Below are 26,619 nucleotides of genomic sequence, written 5' to 3' on the forward strand. Positions count from 1 at the left end.
TCTCCATTCATAATCTTTTAATTACTTATAATCTTTCTGCATCTCTTACTCATTTTAAAATCTGCTGCTGTCTGGCTTTCATCCCTACCACTAAAACTCCCTTACAAGATTACAAATAGACTTTGTATGGCTAGAATTCTCTCTGTATATTACTTCATTTATTTATAGTTTTTAACAATGTTGACCTTTCTTTCTTGAACTTCCTTTCCTTGACCTTTATGTAACCACACTCTCTCTGACTGCACCTTCTTGATCTCCCTGTTACCTTCTCTTCCTCTGCCTTTTTCTTAAATAGGTTTTTCTTAAGGTCCTGTCCTTGGTCCTGAGTGATCCTATCCAGTGGTTTTAATTACCGTGTCTATACTGATGACTCCCAGATTTATCTTCTTGGTGGATATCTCTCTCTACAACTCCTGTATATCCAAATGTCTCCTAACTATCTCCTTTTAGATACCGTAGATACATTTCAGGCTTAACATGTTCAGAACTGAACTCCCATTTCAAAACTGCCTTCCTTCTGTTTTCTATTGCAGTGAATAATAACACCATGCAAATAGCTGCTCAACCAGAAAGTCTCAAGAGCAATTTGGACGACTTCTTCCTCATTCTCTATACCTACCTCCTGTTTATCCATTCTCTTAAATTTGTCATATATATTTCCTTCTTTTCATCTTTACTGCTACTGTCTCAGCCTAGGCTACCGTAATCTTCCACCTGGATTGCTTCAATAGTCTTTCCTTGTCCCTGTCCCATACATTCTCTATATTGCAGCCACATTAAACATTAGGGCTGTTAACTTTTCTGTCTCCCCACTAGAGTGTAAACTCTGTGAAAATAGGAATCCTTTCTGTTATATCTCCAAAACTTGTCACATAGTAACATTGAGTAATTGTCCAGTCGAAGGAAGGAAGGAGAGAAAAGAGCAAAGAATGGCTTCTATTGGAGAAATTACAAATAAGTTGATATCTTCAGAGTTTTTGCTATCTTGAGGGGGTTGGTAAGAGAGAGAAGTTACATATGAAGAAGAGTTGTCATAGAAATGCAGTTCTGCAGGCACAGTAGATAGAGCTAGTATCAAGTACATAAAGCAGAGCTTCCTAATGTAAATGCCACATGGTATACAGTGTGCCACAGACGGGTTACAGGAGAAGCAGAACATTGGGAATTGGGATGCCTATTTTCTTTTTTTTTTTTTTTTTAATTTTTTTTTTTCAACGTTTATTTATTTTTGGGACAGAGAGAGACAGAGCATAAACGGGGGAGGGGCAGAGAGAGAGGGAGACAGAATCGGAAACAGGCTCCAGGCTCTGAGCCATCAGCCCAGAGCCTGACGCGGGGCTCGAACTCCCGGACCGCGAGATCATGACCTGGCTGAAGTCGGACGCTTAACCGACTGCGCCACCCAGGCGCCCCGGGATGCCTATTTTCAAACCTAGGTCCATCTGACTCTAAAACTCACGTTTCTTTCTAGTAAATCCTGTTGCTTCAATAGTGATACAATTTTGGCAAATCATGATGGCATTAATGTTACTAGGCTTTGATTTTAAATGTTTTTTATGTACCTTCTTAGTGCAGCGGGCAGCGCTTCAGTCTCATGAATGTTTTTTATGAGGAAACGCAAATTGTGCTCAATTGCAATTACAATTTTACAATTATTTTTATGTAATATTCTTAGAGATCATTTTAATAATGTGCTTCCTGTTTGATATTATTAGTGTAGAATGTATATATAATGAATGCTTAATGCTCTACTGTTGAACTTATTTGTAGAATCGATTTGCTATATAGTTAAGAAGAGAATTATAAGTATTTGTATTGTTCTGGGTCAGTTTTAAAAGATTACTTTGGGGCACCAGGGTGGCTCAGTCGGTTAAGTGTCCAGCTTCGAGTCATGATCTCACGGCTCAGGAGTTTGAGCCCCGAATAGGGCTCTGTGCTATTCAGCTCAGAGCCTGATGCCTGCTTCAGATTCTATGTACCTCTGTCATTCTGCTCATGCACTCGCTCTCCCCCACTCATGCTCATGCACTCGCTCTCTCTCAAGAATAAATAAGCATTAAAAAAAATTTTTTTAAAGAATTACTTTATAAGTACTTGTAATTTTCTGTATCAATTTTATACTGTTGTAATGTTCTCCTTCTATAGTTATCTGAAAAACTCAATTCTTTAAATAAATAAAAACAAACAATTCTGAGGCTCATCTTTATCAATTATAATCATTTCAAAACTTGTGTTATGTTTTGAACCTCAAATTGGTTAATTAATATTTTAGTTACAAAAGCATCTAAATAACAGTTTACTTTATGTAAAGATCTGTACTTTTCCCCAAAAACCTTAAGATATTTTTTCCCTTAACATTTAAGGTCAGCAAAGGAGGCAGAAGACAAAATAAAGAAGGCATTAGAAAAAGGAGAAACTCTTCCTACAGAGGCCAGATTTGATTCCAACTGTATTACACCAGGTAAATTCACTGAAAGAAAAATTTTGAGAGATTTAAATGTAAATGTAAATATTTTTTCAGATGTATTTTTTTTTCTGGTCTCTATTTTGTCCTTAAGATTCCATTTGCGGTTTTCCCAGTTGTGTCTTCTCATGAGATATCTTGATCACCTTGATTATAAGTGCTCCTATGAAGACCCACTATATGGATTTACAGATGTTGATAAGAGCAGCTGTGGATAGGACTCTCCCAGATGCAGACTTCTAAACCTAGAAGGATCTTACAAGATCCGTCCTACTCCCACCATTTGTTTGTATGAAAACTGACTCAGTGAGGTTGAGTCACATCCATGGAACTAGCCTGTTATGTAGGATAAGAAACCCATTCTCCTAGTCCGGAGCACTTACTATCATATTTCTTAAAGGCAGTTAAAATTCTGTGACTTTAAGAGTAAATTAATTTATTAGTATTATAACTTTAAATTAGTTTTATATGCAACAACATACTCTGTACTTACTAGAGCTTTCTCTAACATCATTATAATCTTCTACTTTGAAAAAAACTTAAAATCTTATTTTTTTTCATGACTTCTTTACTAACTATGGTAATTTTGTCTTTCACTTAAGTGTTCTTATCATACATTGGTTGATTTAATGACCAGTTTTATCCTGATGTGGTTTAAGACCGTGTTGCCTTTGACTATTGACCCTCTGGACTTTTCCTGAAATATAATCACTGTAAATTCAGTTTCCAGAATAATAATTTTCCAGGTAAACAGTAATAATAATAATAGTTGTGGTTGTTGTTGTTGTTAGTAATCTGATTATAGCTACAGGCCTTAAAAAACATTCAGAAGCCAGCAGAGGAAATAGAAGATTGAGATTCATTAGAGTTGAAACTCTGCCTTTGTGTGAAGATACTGAAGCATAGTTCTCAGGCAGTAGTAATATTTCTTGATTTAGCTACATGAAATTAACTTCATTTTAGGGTGAGCAGTGAAATGAGAAACATTGTAATATTTGCTAGGGAAAGGCATGAGGGCTTTTCCTCTGGAGGATTACCTAGCTATTCCTACCCAGCTGGATACTCAGATCCAATTTCATGTTGTTTCTGGGAACTCATTCTTTTTTATGTCTCTCTCAGATTAAATTTTTTATTTTTATTTTTTTCAGATTAAATTTGTTAAAACTTTTTATTTATAGGGACTGAATTCATGGCCAGGTTACATGAACATCTGAAGTATTTTGTAAATATGAAAATTTCTACAGATAAATCGTGGCAAGGAGTTACCATCTACTTCTCAGGCCATGAGGTTATTATCTTTTTTTATTTAAAGATATTTTTAAATTTAATATTCTAACGCACAGCATATTACCACATTTTTTTTTAACACGTATTTAGACTCCCGGAGAAGGAGAACATAAAATCATGGAATTTATCAGATCTGAGAAAGCAAAGCCAGATCATGATCCAAACACCAGACATTGTCTTTATGGTTTAGATGCTGACTTGGTAGGTATAACATTTATTTTTATTACAACCTTATGCCATTTTAGTTAAATATCTAAGAGACTTTTATAAGAAGCTTTCTGGCTGTAGAAACAAATATTGGAAACATAATAATGGTTGCTACTTCTGCCATCAGCACAGTTCAAAACAATTAGAAAATGAACTCTTTTGGGGCATCTGGGTGGCTCAGTCAGTTAAGCGTCCAACTCTTGGTTTTGGCTTAGTCATGATCCCACAGTTCAAGAGTTCGAGTCCGCATCAGGCCCTGTGCTGATAGTGCAGACCTGCTTAGGATTCTCTCTCTCTCTCCCCCTCTTTCTGTCTCCCCCCAGCTCATGCACACGGTCTCTCTCAAAATACATAAATAAAATTTTTTAAAAAAAGAAAACTCTTGCCGTAATTTATGATTAGCAGGTCTCTGTAGTTAGTGTTCACACTTGACTGATCCTTGTGCTATGAATACTCTGCCGTGGTCAGGGTAGAGGGGGCTTTTTAATCTCATGCTTGATACATAAATTTTAATAATACCTGATCTGATAACTCCATGACCCAAATAACTTTACTGTACTTTTTTCATTTAAACTTTTTATTACAGAAATTTTCAAACATAAAGTAGAGAAGTTATAAAATAATGAAACTTCCTATAGGCTTTATCCACCTTAAATAATTTTCAACCTAAAATAAATACTCTAAATATTAAATTACTTTCCTTTTCTTATCCCTAACCATCTGTCTCCTTTCTCCTACTTCCCTTGACTCTTGAAGTGTATCCCAGACATTATATCATTTAATCTTTCTCTAAAGAAGGGTTGTTTGAAATAAATAACCATAATGCCATTATCATACATAAAACAAAAATTAATAATCACTGTTTAATATACAAATAACCATTTAGTATTCACATTTTCCTGATTGCTTCAGAAATGTTTCATCTTGTTTTGTATGAATTAGGTTGAAATAAACAATATATGTTGCAGTTGGTTGATATGTCTCACTAGACTATTTGAATGACTTACTTTGGACATTAGAATACTATGTGAGAAGGGCTCCTGGGTGACTCATTTGATTCAGCGTTCCATTCTTGATTTCAACTCCAGTCGTGATCTCAGGGTTGTGAGATTGAGCCCGTATTGGGCTCAGTGCTTGCACAGAGTCTGTCTTAAGATTCTCTCTCTCCCTGTCTGTCCCTACCTTGCTTGTGCACGCACTCTCTTTCTCTAAAATAGAAAAGGAAAGGAAAGAATACTATATGAGAAAATTAAATGAAGATGACCTTTTCTAGTTTTTTGTTTGTTTGTTTAATTTTCACATAGTAGAGGTATTCTGGCCTCCAGAAGAGTGTTAACATTCCTCTATCATGGAAAAGCTGCAACCTCCAATTTTTTACCCATTTCCCCCATAGCGGATGGAAAGGTGTGAAAACCTAGAGAAGGTTTTGGGGATTTTTGTGGAGGGTGGGCAGGGTGGCAGTTACAACGGTGATGTGAGTCTAAGGTAAACATTTTTTCTTAGAAAAGTGCATTCATTTTACACCATTCATAACTTATGAGTGGATCAGATTTTGATATTTATATAATGTGCTGATGTTTTTATTAAATAAGCCTCTTTTTTTCACATAGAAATGTTTTTAATTTAATTGCTTTTATGAACCTGATACTATAAAAAATGAGAGAATAGAAACATTTTTTAATCATTTTTCAACAGATTATGCTTGGATTAACAAGTCATGAGGCACATTTCTCTCTTTTAAGAGAAGAGGTTCGGTTTGGTGGCAAAAAGACACAAAGGTAAATCATACTGCATATATGTTAGAAGAAAGAAGAGCAATTAAATTAAGAATAGTGACCATTTAACAGATACATGATCTGTAAAGATTTTCTCCCATTCGTTTTTATTCTGCTGATAGTGTCATTTGATGCACAAAATTTTTAATTGTGACGTCCATTCTTTTGTTGTTTGTTACTTTTTAGTGTTATATCCAAGAGATTGCCAAATCTAATGTTGTAAAATGTTTTCCCATTTTAAGAGTTTTGCAGTTTTAACCCTTACATTTAGGGTTTTGATCCATGTTGTTAATTATTATATTTGGTATGAGGTAAGGGTCGACTTCATGCTTTTGCATGTGGATATCCAGTTTTCCCAAAATCATTTGTTGAAAAGACTGTCTTTTTCCCCTTGGGTGGTCTTGGCACTGTGGTTGAAAATCATTTGACCATATATGCAAGGGTTTTTCCTGGGCTGTGTATTCTATTCAGTTGATCTCTGTGTTTTTGTTTATGCCATTACCACGGTATTTTGATTACTGAAACTTTGTAGTAAGTTTTGAAATCAGAAAGGATGAGACCTCCAACTTTGTTCTCCTTTGTGAGGATTATTTTGGCTGTTTGGAGTCTCATAAGATTAATCATTTTTAGGATGGATTTTTTGTTTGTGTAAAAAATGTCATTGGGATTTTTTGTTTATGTGAAAAACCTGATTGGGATGGCATTGAATCTGTACATCCATTTGGGTACTATTTACTGTTTCATAGTAAGTCTTCCAATTCATCAATACAGAATGTTTTACAATCATTGTGTCTTCTTTCATTTCTTTTGACAGTGTTTTGTAGTTTTAGTGTGTAAGTCTTTTACTGTTTTTTTTTTCTTATTTGTTTTCCCTTTTATTAAAAAAATTTTTTTTAATGTAGTCACCATGCTGTACATTATATCTCCAGGACATATTTATCATATAACTGGAAGTTTTCACCTTTTGCCACCTTAACCCATTTTGCCCAGCCCTCACTCCTCTACCTTTGGGAACCATCTGTCATTCTCTGTGTCTATAATTTCAGTTTTTTGCCTTTGATTTTTTTCTTTTTCCTCTTTGGTCAAGTTTGTTCCTAAGTTTTTTACTCTTTTGGGTGGTATTCTAAATAGAATTGTTTCTTAATTTCTTTTTTGGATTGTTTGTTGCTGGTATGTAGACACAGCTGATTTTTATGTGTTGATCTTGTATCCTACAATTTTGGGGGATTCTATGGGATTTTCTGTATATGGAATCATGATATCTGTAAATAGAGATAGTTTTACTTCTTATTTTTCAGTTTGTATGCCTCTTATTTCTTTGCTTGCCTAATTGCCCTGGCTAGGACTTCCAGTATAATGTTGAATAGCTATAGTGAAAACGGGCATCCTTGATCTTAGGAGGAAAGCTTTCAGTCTTCTAACATGGAATATGATATGAGATGTTTGTTTTTCATAAATTCATTTTTTCATGTTTAGGAAGTTTCCTTCTATTCTTACTTGGCTAAGTACTTTTATCTTGGAAGGTATTGAATTTGACAAATGTTTTCTTTGCTAGTTAATTGTATGGTGATTTTCCTTTGTTTATTAATGTAATTTATTACATAGATTTATTTTTTTACATTGAGCCATCCTTGCATTCCTGGGATAGATCCACTTGCTCATGATACATAATCCTTTTAAAATGCTGTTGTCAGTTTAGGGACATCTGGCTGGCTCAGTCAATTAAGCGTTACACTTCAGCTTAGGTCCTGATCGCCCAGTTTGTGGGTTCAAGCCCCACATCAGTCTCTGTGCTGACAGCTCAGAGCCTGGAGCCTGCTTCAGATTCTGTGTCTCTCTGTCTCTCTGCCCCTCCCCTGCTCATACTCTGTCTCTGTCCCTCTCTCTCTCTCAAAAATAAATAAACATTAAAAAAATTTTTAAATGCTATTGTCAGTTTATATTCTTACTTCTGGTTAAGCTTGAAGTATTGACCAATAGCTAGGAATATAGTCCCCTATACCAAGCCAGGGAAAGATAAGAAGAAATAAATGATGGAGCCTCATCATTGAAGCTTTTGTCTGTACTGCAGTAGGCAGAAAAGTGTATATACTCACTTATATGTATGCTTTCTGCTCGTGGCCAGCCTTAAATGGGCAGAAACCACTGGTTTCTTAAATCTGTTATCTATTATTTAGGTTTTCTTAATTCTGAGAATCTTTCCAAAAAAAGCATAAGGCAGACCAATTATTTGAACTTTATTATAATTATACTTTTATCTTTTATCTTTATCTTTAGCAACCCTACAGCTTTCATATAAATTACATGCCTGGATTATAAGAATTAATTGTCTTCTAATGATAAGTTTTATTTTAAGCTTCGCTGCATGTTTAAAATTTTATTTTTAATCTTTATTTTTGAGAGAGAGAGAGCAAGTGGGGGAGGAACAGAGAGATAGGGAGACACAGAATCGGAGCTCCAGGCTCCGAGTTGTCAGCACAAAGCCCGACGGGGCTCAAAGTCACAAACCACAAGTTCATGATCTGAGCTGAAGTCTGACATCTAACCAACTGAGCCACCCAGGCTCCCCATCCTTGCTGCATTTTTAAAGTTGAACCTTAAAGACACAACTAACTCTGTGTTGATCATCTCATTAATTACAGGGTATGCGCACCAGAAGAAACCACATTTCACCTCCTACACTTATCTTTAATGAGAGAGTATATTGACTATGAGTTTTCAGTACTGAAAGTAAGTATTAATATAGCTGTGGTACAAAGAAAATGTGTAAGTAGAATTTCCGTACAAGTTGACTTTTTCTCCATTTTGCTATAGGACAAGATCACATTTAAATATGATATTGAAAGGATAATAGATGATTGGATTTTGATGGGATTTCTTGTTGGCAATGATTTTATCCCCCATCTACCTCATTTACATATTAATCATGATGCACTGCCTCTTCTTTATGGAACATACATTACCATCCTGCCAGAACTTGGTGGTAAGAAAAGTTTAATATTTTTTTTGAGGCTACTTTAATTTAGCACTCACTCAGCTAACCGTAAAAATGTGACTCACTTTATTAGATTATTGCATGCACAGCTAAAGTAGGGAAAATGGGGGTTTCTTTTGGTCTAAGACAGTAAGCTCTGAGGTTATAATGTTCAGTGGTTCACAAGCAAAGAAAATGACAAGAGTTAAGCAGCCTCATTTACTGATACCTAACTAATCTCTGCCTTTGATTATTTAAGAAAGCCGGTAGAAGATATAAAATGAGGGAAAGAGGGATGCCTGGGTGGCTCAGTCGGTTAAGCGTCCCAATTTCATGAGTTGAACTTAGTATCTATTATAATTATATTTTTCTTTTATCTTTATCTTTAGCTACCCTACAGCTTTCATATAAATTACATGCCTAGATTATAAGAATTAATTATCTTCTAATGATAAGTTTTATTTTAAGCTTCGCTGCATTTTTAAAATTTTATTTTTAATCTTTATTTATTTTTGAGAGAGAGAGCAAGTGGGGGAAGAACAGAGAGACAAGGAGACACAGAATCTGAAGCAGCCTTCAGTCTCCGAACTGTCAGCACAGATCCCGACGGGGCTTAAACTAAAGAACCACAAGTTCATGACCCTGAGCTGAAGTCTGACACCTAACCAACTGAGCCACCCAGGCGCCCCATCCTCGCTGCATTTTTAAACTTGAACCTTAAAGACATAACTAACTCTGCGTTGATAATCTGATTAATTACAGGGTATGCTCACCAGAAGAAACCGCATTTCACCTCCTACACTTGTTGGAAATGTAGGAGGATTATTATGTGGACCTGGAATTTATTTTGCTTCAGTTCTTACATATTTTATATTACTGTCACATGAGTGTCATAGAAACTAGCACCAGTTATATTGCCCAACACTTGAGTGGGCAATTAGTAGAATGTCAACATTCAACATTTTGTAAAAAGAATTTTGTGGAATTGTTTTGAAAAAATAATGTTAACTTTTAGTACAAATTTAGTTTTTGTTCCTTTTAGGTTATATTAATGAAAATGGCCATCTCAACTTACCTCGATTTGAGAAATACCTTGTGAAACTATCAGATGTAAGTAACTAGGTATTATTTTCCTGTCCCAGGGTAGCTATAAATGGCCACAAACCAATTACATAATACTTAAAGAAAAAGTTTTGGTACTTCTACTCCAATTGATCATTCTGTATAATTTCACCTATTATTTTTATTTTTAATGCTTTTTGATTTTAGCTTTCATAATAGTAGATGAGGTTCCCATGTGCATAAAAAAGTAACATTCTTTGATATCCTATGCCCCATAAGTAGCAACTATTAAAAGTTTCATTTGTATTCTTTCAGACATACTTCAGTTATTTTTAAACGAATTTAATTTTTGTATAGTTTGATCGGGAACACTTCAGTGAAGTTTTTGTGGACCTAAAGTGGTTTGAAAGCAAAGTTGGTAACAAGTACCTCAATGAAGCAGCGGGTGTCGCAGCAGAAGAAGCCAAGAACTACAAGGAAAAGAAAAAATCAAAGGTGTCTGTTTTTTTAGGTGTCCTTTCATTTTTTTAGCTGTTAAGGTAAAACTGATATTCCATGCTTCTCACTTTTCTTCTTATGATTTTTGTAGTTGCCTCATTTCATTTTCATTTTTTATTTTCTTCCATGGAACATTTAAAAAAAACTGGTTTCTTCTCTATTAGATCCTATCATTTAAATCTGATCTTTAAAAATCAGCTTCTTTTTTTTTAATGTTTATTTTATTTTTGAGAGAGAGAGAGAAAGAGACAGAGCTGAGCAGGGGCAGGGCAGGGAGAGAGAGGGAGACACAGAATCTGAAGCAGGCTGCAGGCTCTGAGCTGTCAGCACAGAGCCCGACGTGGGGCTCAAACTCACAAGCCGTGAAATCATGACCAGAGCCAAAGTTGGACTCTTAACCGACTAAGTCACTCAGGTACCCCTAAAAATCAACTTCTTTTTAACCCTTGAAGAATATTCTGTTCTCTTTGCTCATCCATTCTACTAATAAGTGTAGCAAAACTTCTAAATATAAGTGCCCAGAAAATCAGTTATCTTTTGTAAAATGTGGGTATTTATATAACATTTAATATTGATATGTTAACTAGATCAGTGATTTTTCTTTAGAAATAATTTATATATAAAATATACCAATAGGCTAGGTTAAGAGTAATATAGCACAATATCTAATAAATGTTAGGTGCTCAGTAAATGAATAATAGAATCATTCACAATATGCTAATACTGTACAAAGCATTAATAATAAACTCTAAAGAATGTCTTATATGTATTAGCTTGGAAAATAAACTTCTTCTGGAGTCTTCTGTACTTCTGAAGGCTTGGGGTTCTGATAAAATTGAGGAGTTTGCTGTACTCTCCTTGCTATACTGGTTCTATTTAGGCTTAAGCCTAGTAACTCTTGCTCCAGGAAGAGCAGTTACCCTGATTTTCTCTAGTGTAGTCCTAATTGGTTAGCTTTCCTTATTGGAACTTAGGAGCAGTCAGTTTGCATTCTACTGTGTTATTTCTCTTAAGAAAACAGGCTCAGCAACTTCTTGGGAACGTGTACTCAAAAAATTATACATCAGTAATCCCTGTCTGTACCCATCTCAGCTCCTTCCTTAAGCTTCCCAAGTCTTCAGGCATATGTAGTTAATGTTAGAGACACTGGCAAAATGAGAAGAACTAGAAGAAGAGCCCAAGCACTAGCAGAGGCCCTAGTTTGGATGAACAAAAGGAAATGGAGATAAGGGAATAAGAACTAATGAGAGTCACTGGCAGTAGATAGGCAATCAGAAAATAAAAGTTAAGATCACTGGGAGGAAAAACAGATGGGCAGGATGTGAAGAATGTGATGAGATGAGAGAACTATAGAAAAACAAATGAGTCACATGAGAGGAAAATTTGGAAGTGGAGAATATGACAGAGTTATAAAAATGACAGAATCCAGGGGCGTCTGGGTGGCTCAGTTGGTTAAGCCTCAGACTTCGGCTCAGGTCATGATCTCACGGTTTGTGAGTTCCAGCCCCACATCAGGCTCTGTGCTGACAGCTCAGAGCCTGGAGCCTGCTTTGGATTCTGTGTCTCCCTCTCTGCTCCACCCCCGCTTGTGTTCTGTCTCTCAAAAAAAAAATAATAAACATTAAAAAAATTAAAACAAAGAAAAAGAATGATGGAATCCAGGGATATGGAAAATATGTACTATCTATAATTGTGGGAATCAATTATAAATGAATAGATTATGTTAACACAATAGATGAGAATTACCCATTACATATTTTTGAGAAATTCAACATAATAAAGACTTAGTGAAAAAGTGATACAAAACCAAAAACATTTACACAGTATTTGAGGATTATTTTTATTTATTTACTTTTTATTTTGAGAGAGATCACATGCAGATATGCACTGGCAGGGGAGGGGCAGAGGGAGAGGGAAAATCTTAAGCAGGCTTCACACCCAGCACAGAGCCCAAAGCAGGGCTCGATCTCAAAATAGTGAGATCATGACCTGAGCCAAAATCTGAAGTTGAATACTTAGCCAACTGAGCCACCCAGGCACCCTGAGGATTATTTTTTAAATGAACTTTTACAGTGTATCACTAAAGGGTCATTCAGTTCTTTTAAATATTTTTTAAATCTTCCTGTTAAATGTCTTACTTTGAAATATATCTTGATATATTGATTTATATGTATAATTAATTATAAGTATGATATATTATTATAATTAATTATTATATATGTTTATTATTATAATTATGTTAATAATAATTATATTGATTTATAATTTTTTTAGGGCCAGGAAATCTCCTCCATATGTTGGGCTGCTTTATTTTTTATTTTTTTCACTTAACAGATTTTTATTTAATTATTTTTTTAATATGAAATTTATTGTCATATTGGTTTCCAAACAACACCCAGTGCTCATCCCAACAGGTGCCCTCCTCAATACCCCTCACCCACCCTCCCCTCCCTCCCACCCCCTATCAACCTTCAGTTTATTGTCAGTTTTTAACAGTCTCTTATGGTTTGGCTCCCTCCCTCTCTTTTTTTTTCCTTCCCTTCCCCCATAGTCTTCTGTTAAATTTCTCAGGATCCGCATAAGAGTGAAAACATATGGTATCTGTCTTTCTCTGTATGACTTACTTCACTTAGCATAACACTCTCCACTTCCATCCATGTTGCTACAAAAGGCCATATTTCATTCTTTCTCATTGCCAAGTAATATTCCATTGTGTATATAAACTACAATTTCTTTATCCATTCATCAGTTGATGGACATTAGGCTCTTTCCATAATTTGGTTATTGTTGAGAGTGCTGCTATAAACATTGGGGTACAAGTGCCCCTATGCATCAGCACTCCTGTATCCCTTGGGTAAATTCCTAGCAGTGCTGTTGCTGGGTCATAGGGCAGATCTATTTTTAATTTTTTGAGGAACCTCCACACTGTTTTCCAGAGTGGCTGCACCACTTTGCATTCCCACCAACAGTGCAAGAGGGTTCCCGTTTCTCCACATCCTCTCCAGCATCTGTAGTCTCCTGACTTGTTCATTTTAGCTACTCTGACTGGCGTGAGGTGGTGTCTGAGTGTGGTTTTGATTTGTATTTCCCTGATGAGGAGCGATGTTGAGCATCTTTTCATGTGCCTGTTGGCCATCTGAATGTCTTCTTTAGAGAAGTGTCTATTCATGTTTTCTGCCCATTTCTTCACTGGATTATTTGTTTTTCGGTGTGGAATTTGGTGAGTTCTTTATAGATTTTGGATACTAGCCCTTTGTCCAACATGTCATTTGCAAATATCTTTTCCCGTTCCGCCAGTTGCCTTTTAGTTATGTTGATTGTTTCTTTTGCAGTGCACAAGCTTTTTATCTTCATGAGGTCGCAATAGTTCATTTTTGCTTTTAATTCCCTTGCCTTCGGAGATGTGTCAAGTAAGAAATTGCTGCGGCTGAGGTCAGAGAGGTTTTTTCCTGCTTTCTCCTCTAGGGTTTTGATGGTTTCCTGTCTCACATTCAGGTCCTTTATCCATTCCGAGTTTATTTTTGTGAATGGTGTAAGAAAGTGGTCTAGTTCCATCCTTCTGCATGTTGCTGTCCAGCTCTCCCGGCACCATTTGTTAAAGAGACTGTCTTTTTTCCATTGGATATTCGTTCCTGCTTTGTCAAAGATTAGTTGGCCATACTTTTGTGGGTCCAATTCTGGAGTCTCTATTCTATTCCATTGGTCTATGTGTCTGTTTTTGTGCCAATACCATGCTGTCTTGATGATGACAGCTTTGTAGTAGAGGCTACAGTCTGGGATCGTGATGCCTCCCGCTTTGGTGGTCTTCTTCAGTATTACTTTGGCTGTTCAGGGTCTTTTGTGGTTCCATACAAATTTTAGGATTGCTTGTTCTAGCTTCAAGAAGAATGCAGGCGCAATTTTGATTGGGATTGCATTGAATGTGTAGATAGCTTTGGGTGGTATTGACATTTTAACAATATTTATTCTTCCAATCCATGAGCATGGAATGTAATTATTATATATATGTTTATAAATTATAATTATATTAATAATTATTATATTGATTTATAATTTTTGTAGGGCCAGGAAGGCTCCTCCATATGTTGGGCTGCTTTAGACAAAAATGGAGAAGAAGTGGTAACTTCTAAAGGTGAGCACAAACTCTGTATTCAGTATATGTTATTTTTTTGACAGAATAGTTACTATATCTTTCCTTAGCTAGTATTAATTCAATAATATTGGATAAAACAGATTTCTGTGATAGCATATAAGCATCTGCTTTGATATGTATTTATCAAAGCATTAGATGGAAAAACAGAATATTCATAATTGTCAGCCACTCTCTTTCTGTCCTTTTTTCCAGATAATTTAGAAGATGAGACTGAAGATGATGACCTATTTGAAACTGAGTTTAGACAATATAAAAGAACATATTACATGACGAAGATGGGAGTTGATGTAGTATCTGAGTATGTTTTTGCCAATGTTTTTACTTTAAAATAGAAAAAAATCATATTTTGCATTTCTTCAGAAAATAGCATAATTTTGATAGTTAAGGTAGTGGGAGAGGAGAATTCTTTGGCTATGTAAATTATTGTAGTGTCAATCTTTCAACTACTATGGTTTTGGAGGTGATATTAACTGATGTGTTATATTCCTGTGATAAAAATTGTCAAGTAGAAAATCGTTAGTTTTGTTTTTGCTTTCCATATTCCATTTGCACATCACACTTACTTCAAAAGCTATCTGGCTTGGCCCCAGGTTAATTACCTAGTCCAAAAGTTCCTTAAGAACTTGACCTCTATAATGGTGGCTTTCACACTTTTAAACTGTAGCTCACAGTATGAACTACACGTTTGTATTTTATTTCACAAAATTTTATAAAGTGCTACCAAGTGCCAGGAGCTATTCTAAGCATTTTAAAATATGGACTTATTTAATTCTCACAATTCTGTAAGATAAGTAAAATATTACTATTTTACAACAAAAATTAAGGAATTGAGAGGCTTTTTTTTGTTTTGAAGTGGATTCATTTGTTTTTTAGAGAGTTCATTTTTAAGTAATCTCTGCATCCAATATGGGGCTTGAACTTACAACCCCAAGATCAACAGTCGCATGCTCTATTGACTGAGCTAGCCAGACACCCTAAGGAATTGAGAGGCTTAAAATGACTTGTCCAAGGTGACATAGTCAGTGAGTGGCAGAGCCAGGATTTGAACACAGGCTGTCTGGCTCCAGATTTAATACTCTCTCTCCCTTTTTTTTTTGGTTTTTTTTTTTGTTTGTTTATTTTTTAGTAATCTCTATACCCAGCATGAAGCTAACACTCATAACCCCGAGATCAAGAGTCACATGTTCTTCCAACTGAGTAGCCAGGCACCCCCAGAGTTTATATTCTTAACCACTAGAGGAGGCTGCTTCTCTATAAGTGAAATAAGAGCTTCATGAAATGCCATGTACCTTTTTTCATACTTACGTGTTATACTTAGATATTTTCTATACTATTATTTTTTTAATATAATAAAGTACTAAGTATTAGATTTTTTCTAGAGTCTGCCCAGAGATAGACCCAAGCCTTCAGATGTTGCTTTATGTACTCTCAGACTGTCTTCTAGGCTAGACATAGTCTTTCTCATCTATATTCATACTGACCTCCAGTAACTAGAGGTATAGGAATTCTAGTACAAGTCACCGGATCATTTGAAGCTTTGTCAACTACTATTACCATGTAAGACTTTTGAGACTTGAGAAATAAAATATTTAAAATAGTTATGCTTCTAACCCTTTATTTAGTCCTTATCTTTCCTTGATTATAGTTATATAGTGCTATAATACCTGCTGTTGGCACTAAATGCTTAATTTGATAGCTAATAAATCTGTTTTATTTTCCTTTTCTTTTATATATTAAACTATAGACTTATTAAAATGTGATATCATTTATTTGCCTAGCAAATAAGCAAATCTTTTAAAATTGTTAGATTTGATGTTGGTCCAGGAGTGATGGTAGTGTTCTTCCTTAATTACTGATGGGGATATAAACTGGTAAAATTATTTGGAAAGTACATGTCCAAAAAGTTAAACTATTTATCCCTTTGACTCAATAATTCTAATTATTAATCTGTTTAAAAATATAAACTTAAACACAGAAGGTCCTTATATACACAAGGATGTTTATTACACAGTTTTTTATAATAGTACAGAATTAGAAATGATCTACATGTCATCATAATCATGTCCATCTCCTCTTTGTGACAGTCACCATCTTGCCATAACACTGTCTCCAGAATCTGTAGAACTGCTAACCTGGTACTTATAAAAAGTTCATAATAATTTAAAAAGATACTTATAGTATGTTATTAAATACGAATTTCAAAAGCAGGACACAAAATCATATATACAGTATACTCTCATTACAGTAAAAAAAAAAAAAACAAAAAACCTGGGCACGGAAAAAAGACTGAAAAGAAATATACCAAAATGTAATAGTAATTGCTGTTAGGTGATAAAAATCCTTTTCTTCATTAATAATGAAAAAATTTTCATTTTCAAAAGTGTGCTTTCCAGAAATATTTATATCTGGAATTTCTAATTGCGTCTGTACCTAAATTTTGATAACAGACACTAATAAGGTTTATGGCTATTTTTTGGTTTTAGCCCAAGGTGTGTGTGTCTGTCTGTCTGTCTGTGTCTATGTGTAGAAATATTTTCCCTTAAATTATGGTTGAGAAAGAAATGATTAGAGGGAATTTTGTTCAGTGGGGATAGCACTTTTCAATGTATCTTCTAGCTGCTATAACCAGATTCTACAGTCTTCCTGATTTCTCCTGTGATTTTCTCAGGCATCCTCGCTGATAGTTTCCCACCCCTGTATCCCATTACACCCTGACTATTTAGGAGTGGTAGTGACACTTCTTAGAAAGCTTCCTTGGCCATATCCTCAAACTTTAAATCACACATATAGTACACTGACTGAATAAATATGCACAGTAGGTTTAAGTCTTCGAATAATCGCTTTAGGAAAACTATATGGCAAAACTTTAATCTGACAGAATGGAATTTGTTTTAAATAATATTTTGGAATTTTTCTGATTACAGTTTTTAACTTATTCAGTGATTATATAAAACATATGTGAGGCAGGGTGTATCAGCAGATATTGTGCTCTAAAGATAAATGACCTGTCTTCAAAAATTAATGTTATAATTAAAATATGCTTTTCTGTTTTTAGTGACTTCCTGGCTGATCAAGCTGCATGTTATGTTCAGGCAATACAGTGGATTTTGCACTATTACTATCATGGAGTTCAGTCCTGGAGCTGGTGAGGGAATAAAAGAAAAATAAAGTTTTGATTTTTTTTTTTTTTAATAATGATTCATTACTATAATCTCATTTGGGATTCTCTTTTCTCTTTATTCCTATTTATGGTAGCATTTTTAAAAAGGCACATATGGCCAAGTTTAAATGAAATACCAGTAATCTTTTCTTATATGAAAATAGTTTTTAAAGACTTTTGTGTAACAAAGATGCTTCCAGCCCTAGCAAATGGCCAATAATGAAAGCTCTTTAAATCTAAGGATTTAAAATTTTCTATCATGAGGAATCAGCTGTGACAAAGTCTTGATAATTATTGGGTCTGAGTGATGGTTATATAGGGTTGTTCATTATATTCTTTGCTACATTATTGTATACTTGAAAAAATTGTTCTAGTGAGTAATTATTAAAGAATGGTTATTTCAATGTTAGACTGGGAAGGGTAAAAAAGAAATGAGAAAGGAATTATTTGCTTTTCCTGGAAATAGTAATAATAATCATGCTTCCTCTTCCAGCAAGTTCCATCTACATTTCCAAACCATCCACCAAAATAGAAAAATAACAAACCCAGGGAAGAGTAGAGACTTTTAGGAGATGAGATAGTTTATGTTGTTTTGATAGCACCTTTGCTAGGCTTTGTTTTAAAGCACCACACAGCAGCACTTCCAAAACTCAAACAGGAAGAAATAGAAAACTTGAACAGACCCATAACCAGCAAAGAAATTGAATCAGTTATCAAAAATCTCCCAACAAATAAGAGTCCAGGACCAGATGGCTTCCCTGGGGAATTCTACCAGACATTTAAAGCAGAGATAATACCTATCCTTCTCAAGCTGTTCCAAAAAATAGAAAGGGAAGGAAAACTTCCAGACTCATTCTATGAAGCCAGTATAACTTTGATTCCTAAACCAGACAGAGACCCATTAAAACAAGAGAACTACAGGCCAATATCCCTGATGAATATGGATGCAAAAATTCTCAACAAGATACTAGCAAGTCGAATTCAACAGCATATAAAAAGAATTCTTCACCATGCTCAAGTGGGATTCATTCCTGGGCTGCAGGGCTGGTTCAACATTCACAAATCAATCAGCATGATACATCATATTAATAAAAGAAAAGGTAAGAACCGTATGATCCTGTCATTTGATGCAGAAAAAGCATTTGACAAAATTCAGCATCCTTTCTTCATAAAAACCCTCGAGAAAGCCGGGATAGAAGGAACATACTTAAACATCATAAAAAACATTTATGAAAAGCCCACAGCTAATATCATCCTCAATGGGGAAAAACTGAGCGCTTTCCCCCTGAGATCAGGAACAAGACAGGGATGTCCACTCTCACCGCATGTGTTTAACATAGTGTTGGAAGTACTAGCATCAGTAATCAGACAACAAAAGGAAATCAAAGGCATCAGAATTGACAAAGATGAAGTCAAGTTTTCACTTTTTGCAGATGACATGATATTATACATGGAAAACCCAATAGACTCCACCAAAATTCTGCTAGAACTGATACATGAATTCAGCATAGTCGCAGGATACAAAATCAATGTACAGAAATCAGTTGCATTCTTATACACTAACAATGAAGCAACAGAAAGAAAAATAAAGAAACTGATCCCATTCACAATTGCACCAAGAAGCATAAAATACCTAGGAATAAACCTGACCAAAGATGTAAAAGATCTGTATGCTGAAAACTATAGAAAGCTTATGAAGGAAATTGAAGAAGATATAAAGAAATGGAAAAACATTCTGTGCTCATGGATTGGAAGAATAAATATTGTTAAAATGTCAATACCACCCAAAGCTATCTACACATTCAATGCAATCCCAATCAAAATTGCGCCTGCATTCTTCTTGAAGCTAGAACAAGCAATCCTAAAATTTGTATGGAACCACAAAAGACCCCGAACAGCCAAAGTAATACTGAAGAAGACCACCAAAGCGGGAGGCATCACGATCCCAGACTGTAGCCTCTACTACAAAGCTGTCATCATCAAGACAGCATGGTATTGGCACAAAAACAGACACATAGACCAATGGAATAGAATAGAGACTCCAGAATTGGACCCACAAAAGTATGGCCAACTAATCTTTGACAAAGCAGGAACGAATATCCAATGGAAAAAAGACAGTCTCTTTAACAAATGGTGCCGGGAGAGCTGGACAGCAACATGCAGAAGGATGGAACTAGACCACTTTCTTACACCATTCACAAAAATAAACTCGGAATGGATAAAGGACCTGAATGTGAGACAGGAAACCATCAAAACCCTAGAGGAGAAAGCAGGAAAAAACCTCTCTGACCTCAGCCGCAGCAATTTCTTACTTGACACATCTCCGAAGGCAAGGGAATTAAAAGCAAAAATGAACTATTGCGACCTCATGAAGATAAAAAGCTTGTGCACTGCAAAAGAAACAATCAACATAACTAAAAGGCAACTGGCGGAACGGGAAAAGATATTTGCAAATGACATGTTGGACAAAGGGCTAGTATCCAAAATCTATAAAGAACTCACCAAATTCCACACCGAAAAACAAATAATCCAGTGAAGAAATGGGCAGAAAACATGAATAGACACTTCTCTAAAGAAGACATTCAGATGGCCAACAGGCACATGAAAAGATGCTCAACATCGCTCCTCATCAGGGAAATACAAATCAAAACCACACTCAGACACCACCTCACGCCAGTCAGAGTAGCTAAAATGAACAAGTCAGGAGACTACAGATGCTGGAGAGGATGTGGAGAAACGGGAACCCTCTTGCACTGTTGGTGGGAATGCAAAGTGGTGCAGCCACTCTGGAAAACAGTGTGGAGGTTCCTCAAAAAATTAAAAATAGATCTGCCCTATGACCCAGCAACAGCACTGCTAGGAATTTACCCAAGGGATACAGGAGTGCTGATGCATAGGGGCACTTGTACCCCAATGTTTATAGCAGCACTCTCAACAATAACCAAATTATGGAAAGAGCCTAATGTCCATCAACTGATGAATGGATAAAGAAATTGTAGTTTATATACACAATGGAATATTACTTGGCAATGAGAAAGAATGAAATATGGCCTTTTGTAGCAACATGGATGGAAGTGGAGAGTGTTATGCTAAGTGAAGTAAGTCATACAGAGAAAGACAGATACCATATGTTTTCACTCTTATGCGGATCCTGAGAAATTTAACAGAAGACTATGGGGGAAGGGAAGGAAAAAAAAAGAGAGGGAGGGAGCCAAACCATAAGAGACTGTTAAAAACTGACAATAAACTGAAGGTTGATAGGGGGTGGGAGGGAGGGGAGGGTGGGTGAGGGGTATTGAGGAGGGCACCTGTTGGGATGAGCACTGGGTGTTGTTTGGAAACCAATATGACAATAAATTTCATATTAAAAAAAAAAAGCACACAACAAAACAAACCAATGCAAATTATGTGTATTAGTTGCGATTTCACTTAATAACCTTTTAAAAAAATCTTTGCAGTAACTAACTTAATTCTGAGGACGTCTCTGAAGAGCATCCTAATGATGAAAATCCTTGATTTTCCATGTTTTAATAGGGTGCTTATAAGCTGTTCCTATTATTTATCAGACATTAAGGCCAGGTGCTTGAAAAGCATATTCTCATATAATCCTCACCACTATATGAAGTATTGTCTGACTTTTACAGATGACGTTCAGTTATCTTTATTACTTTAGAAAGGAGTCTTTTTTTTAATGTTTTATTTTATTTTTGAGAGATAGAGGGAACAGAAGCAGGGGAGGGGCAGAGAGAGAGGGAGATGCAGAATTTGAAGCAGGCTCCAGTCTCTGAGCTGTCAACAAAGAGCCTGACGTGGGGCTCGAACTCACACACCACGATATCATGACCTGAGCCAAAGTCGGACACTTAACCAACTGAGCCACCCAGGTGCCCCTAGAAAATAATATTTTTAAAGTCATATACCCAAAAATCAAGTCTAAGCCTGATTCCAAAGTTTATACATTTTCCATTCTGCATACCATTCTACCTCCTGAATTTTCTCATCATTTTGAAATGTCATAATTATGGAGTATAAAAATATTTCTTTATTTTTGTAGTATACTTAGTCAAATATTAAGATTATAATTTTTGAAAAATTGTGTGTTCAAGGCTTTGTAAAAATATCTATACCTGTAGTTAGAAATAGTGTGTATGATTGTTAAATGGTTTAATCCTATCACAAACACGATAATATATATACCAGTTCAAAGATAAACATTCTTAGGACTGACTAGTAACAGCCACATGAGCTCAGACTCTCTTCTCTCTACCCTCTTGAGAGAGGCTCCAGGTCATGTGTGCTATAACTGAAATGTCTTCTGGCTACCTCATTACTTCAGTCCAAGAATGATTCACACTCAGTATTCACACTCAATATAAAAGAACCATTATATATATTTATATTTATATATTAATATATATATATACACACAGACATATATGTGTATATATATACATGTATGTCTATATATATGTGTATTTATGTCGGTATATATATTTAGTATATTTATATATGTTTAAATATATAGTATATATGTACATATATGTATATACATATGTGTATATATATGTATATGTATGTTTAAATATATAGTACATATTTATGTATATGTATTTATATTTATTTACATGTATATACATATATGTATATATATTTATTTATTGCATATATATATGTATATAGATGTATCCTTCAATTACATGATACATCCCAATTTTGAAATTGTAAAATTATACTTTGAAAATTAAGGTAATGTAACTTTTGTTGCCACCACTTGACCTAAATTTTCTAACACTGCTGATTTCTTAAATCAAGTGATAAAATTATGGGTGGTAATTTTTTTCCTTTAGAGTTATTGCTGTGTTGTTACATAAGGAAAAGTATGTATTTAATATATTGATCTGTTTCATAAAGTTGCCAGTTGTTTAAAACTCAGTTTTGTTTTACAGGTATTATCCCTACCATTATGCACCTTTCCTATCTGATATCCGCAACATCAGCACACTCAAAATCCATTTTGAACTAGGAAAACCTTTTAAGCCATTTGAACAGCTTCTTGCTGTACTTCCAGCAGCTAGCAAAAATTTACTTCCTACGTGCTACCAGGTGGGTTTTAAACTAAAATGGTTTTATGTCCCTTTGATACTTAGGAGCTCTTCATCCAAGCCTAGAAATGTAATATCCAAACTTCTTTAATAGCTAAATATATTGACTTCCAGTTTCAAATACAATATTTCTTACACAGATGTTTTGAAAAATAACCCCTTGATTTAGCGTTAGCTTAAAACAAAGTTAGCTTTGTTTTAAAAATGCATACAATTTTCGTAAACCAGTCAGAGCATGACTTCTTTATTTTCAGCACCTTTAAGCACATTTTCAGTTTGTCTCTGCACTGATGAAAGTAAACTATGACAGGCAAAATGTGAAGCCATTTACTTTGTCCAAACAATTGTAGATTAATTCCTGTTCTTTTACCCTTTATTTATTAGAATAGGGATGGTTCTATTGAGTCCTTTATCTCAACAGAAGTATTATCTCAGTTTATATTTAGGTTTTAAGCATTTAGTTTATCAAATTGTGGAATGAAAGGTTTTTCTCTGGTTAATATAGTTTGCATAACGGGAGGAAGATATTTTAGGAGTATTTGGGTCACCACAGTTACACTAAGCCTACTAAACTGATTCTGAGGTCAAACTTCATTTAGTTCTTTTAGGATATCAATCTTTTCTTCTAATTCTGTGGTCTGGTCCCAAGAATTAAAGTATACACACATAGACACACTTGCACACAAGAAGTGGAGTGTACACACACACACACACCTTTTGTTATTTGACTGTCAGGGTCCATTCTTCATCTTCCTAAAACATTATCTGTCCTTCATCCTGGCCTCTGACCTCCCTTTCCTCTTAAGTTTGATGCTTTTTTCCCTACGTTCAGATACATTAAGAATTGATATTCAACTACTCTTGACCAGTTTAATCATGCAGGTGTTTTACAGCCACATCTGTTGATTGTTCTGTGCCCATGCCATACTGGTTATTAAATATTTTGAGTACTACTCTGAGAAATATGCTACTTTATTTCTTTAAAAAATATTATACCATAATCTTTCATATTCATTTCCTAGAAGATATCCTTATGCTTCTTTCATCTACTCTAAGATCTCTAATAATAACATCTTTTTATTGGACTTTTTATCTTTGCTCTTAGTGGTGAAGAGATTCTTGGATTTTAGGATTTTTTTCTTTTTAAATTATCTTAGATACCATCCTTACATTACTTAACAAAATCAATTGATTAGGACACAAAAATAAACTGTTTAAGGTTAAAAATAGAGGACTGTTGGCAGCCTGTGAAATGAAGTCTGAAAATAGAATTTAAGTAAGCCTTGTAAAGTGGTAAGACAACAAAAGATAGAAAAGGGAAAGTTGAAATTCAGAGTAAAGATGGTTTTACTATATATGTAGGACATTGGAATGGCAAAGTGATGAGTAGCAGTAAAATTAGAAGTTGTATAGTTGAAAATCAAAATATAGTAAGTATATTGCAATATTTCCAAGATGTAAAAATTTAGTTTTGCCTTGCTTAGAAATTTTAAACTGTAACATGAGCAAATACTGTAAATATATTAACAAAAAGTTATATTGATATTAGTTCTTTGATTTCTGTTCCTCTTTATCTTTCCATAGCACTTGATGACCCGTGAAGACTCACCAATTATAGAATATTATCCGCCTGATTTTAAAACTGACCTAAATGGGAAACAACAGGAATGGGAAGCTGTGGTCCTAATCCCTTTTATTGATGAGGTCAGTGCCCGCAATAGTTATATGTACACACATATATTCTTTTTTTTTTTCCCTTCAAGTTTTTGTTTAAATTCCAGGTAGTTAACATATAGTGTAAAATTAGTTTCAGGTGCAGAATTTAGTGGTTCATCACTTACATACAACACCTGGTGCTCATCACAACTGGTGTCCTCCTTAATCCCCATCACCTATTTAACTTCTCTCCACACTGCCCCCTGCCCAGTCCACCCTTTCTCTAGTAACCATCAGTTTGTTCTCTGTGGTTAAGACTCTTTTTCTTGGTTTGCCTCTTTTTTATTCCCCTTTTGTTCATTTGTTTTGTTTCTTAAATTCCACAAATGAATGAAATCATATGGTATTTGTTTTTCTCTGACTTATTTTGGTTAGTATAATACTCTCTAGGTCCATCCATGTCATTGCAAAAAAAAAAAAAAAACCAGAAAAGAAAAGGAAAAGGTTTTACAATAAATTATCTAAGCTTCCTACCACAAAAAGCTAAAAAAATGAGAAATTAAACCCAGACCAAGCAGAATGAAGGAAAAAATAAAAATAGGAACAGAAATCCACAGAAAATGAGCAAACAGTAGATAAAAATGAGTGTAACCAAAAGCTGGTTCTTTAAAAAGGTTAATAAAATTGATAAAATCCTAGCTAGACTGATCAAGATCGGGGGAAGGGGACAAGAGGGAGGGAAAAAGAAATCAGAAGAATTGCCAATATCAGGAATGGAAAAGGAGGTATCCTATAGATTTTACATATATTCAAAGGACAGTTAAAGAATATTGTGAACAACATTATGTGAACAAATTCAACAATCTAAATGAAATGAACACATTTCTTTGAAGACACAATTCAGCAAAACTAACAAAAAGTTTTAATCTGAATAGTCCTGTATCTTTTAAAGACATTTAATTCATAATTTAAAACCTTCCCACAGAGAAAATTCTCAACTCAGATGTGTTTACTTGTGAATTCTAGCAAACATTAAAGGAAGAAATACCACTTTTACACAAACTTGGAAAATAGAAGAGGGAAAGTCACTCTCCCAATATATTTTAAATAGGGCGACTGTATTTTTTTCACATCTCTTTTTTTTTTTTTTTAAAGTAAGCTCTACACACAATGTTGAGCTCAAACTCATAAGCCCAAGATGAAGTGTCACATACTCTACTGACTGAGCCAGCCAGGCGCCCCTTTAAACATATTTGATTAGACCAGCATAACCCAGATGCCCAAACTAGACAGTCTGCTAGTCTGCCCTTGGGCCAAAATTCACATCCTGTCCAAATACAAAACTCACTGACCTCTCCCAAAAATCTCATCTCATTACACATTAAACTCAAAGTCTAGGATTTGATCTTTAAATTTTTTATTTTATAATTTTTTCCGGATTTTGCTACTTCTTTACTCTTCATACCACTTTTTCTATAAATGCTTCGAAAATGTCATAGACAATTACCAGACTAAAAGTCTAGGAGGCTACTCTGGAAAATAGTTCAGTAGTTTCTTATAAAGTTAAACATACATTTACTCTTCAATCCAGCAGTCACACTCCTGGATATTTATCTTAGAAAAAATTAACACTGTCTTCACACAAAAGCCTGTACACAAATATTCAGAGCAACTTACTTGTAATAACCCAAATTGGAAAAAATTCATATGTCCTTTAATGAGAGAGTAGATAAACAAAAGGTAGTATATCCATTTAGTAGAATATTACTCAGCAATATAAAGAGCTATTGATATAAGCAACTTGGATGAAAAAAAATTCACTTGAGTGAAAAAAGTCAGAATGTTATGTATTATATGGTTCCATTTATATAATATTCTTTTTTTTCCTATGGAGATAGAAGTTTAGTGAATACAGCCCAAGGGAGTCACCCAGGCTGGACAACAGAGGAGAGGCTGTTTGCCTATAATATTCTTGAAATGACAAAATGATTGTGATGTAAAACATGCAGCAGTTGTTAGGGGTGAAGATTGGGGATAGGGTGACAAAACAGATGAACATAAAGGAAGGGAAACAAAAATAATACAAAAACAGGGAGGGGGACAAAACAAAAGAGGCTCATAAATACGGAGAACAAACAGGGTTGCTGGAGGGGTTGTGGGAGGGGGGATGGGCTAAATGGGTAAGGGGCATTAAGGAATCTACTCCTGAAATCATTGCTTCACTATATACTAACTAATTTGGATGTAAAGTTTAAAAAATAAAAAGTAAAGTCAAATTACA

General features: G+C 34.8%; 1 protein-coding gene across 4 annotated transcripts in view; it reads left to right on the forward strand.

Moving 5' to 3' along the window:
- The window catches only part of XRN1 (5'-3' exoribonuclease 1), a 119,739-nt gene that overhangs the window by 12,067 nt on the left and 81,053 nt on the right, over positions 1 to 26,619 (forward strand). For 2 of the 4 annotated variants that reach the window (XM_015080429.3, XM_027061687.2), the window contains exons 3-15: positions 2,364 to 2,461; positions 3,643 to 3,752; positions 3,842 to 3,952; positions 5,654 to 5,736; positions 8,376 to 8,463; positions 8,548 to 8,716; positions 9,750 to 9,817; positions 10,127 to 10,264; positions 14,330 to 14,399; positions 14,613 to 14,718; positions 17,476 to 17,565; positions 22,527 to 22,683; positions 24,267 to 24,386. In XM_015080429.3, coding sequence (XP_014935915.1) covers positions 2,364 to 2,461; positions 3,643 to 3,752; positions 3,842 to 3,952; positions 5,654 to 5,736; positions 8,376 to 8,463; positions 8,548 to 8,716; positions 9,750 to 9,817; positions 10,127 to 10,264; positions 14,330 to 14,399; positions 14,613 to 14,718; positions 17,476 to 17,565; positions 22,527 to 22,683; positions 24,267 to 24,386 — 1,408 coding nt within the window. Of the gene's footprint in view, positions 1 to 2,357; positions 2,462 to 3,642; positions 3,753 to 3,841; positions 3,953 to 5,653; positions 5,737 to 8,375; positions 8,464 to 8,547; positions 8,717 to 9,749; positions 9,818 to 10,126; positions 10,265 to 14,329; positions 14,400 to 14,612; positions 14,719 to 17,475; positions 17,566 to 22,526; positions 22,684 to 24,266; positions 24,387 to 26,619 lie in introns of those variants that run through there. The other 2 variants (XM_027061688.2, XM_053221353.1) reach the window with 2 other exon arrangements.

This window comes from Acinonyx jubatus, chromosome C2 (assembly GCF_027475565.1).
Source record: "Acinonyx jubatus isolate Ajub_Pintada_27869175 chromosome C2, VMU_Ajub_asm_v1.0, whole genome shotgun sequence".
NCBI classification, from domain to species: Eukaryota; Metazoa; Chordata; class Mammalia; order Carnivora; family Felidae; genus Acinonyx; species Acinonyx jubatus.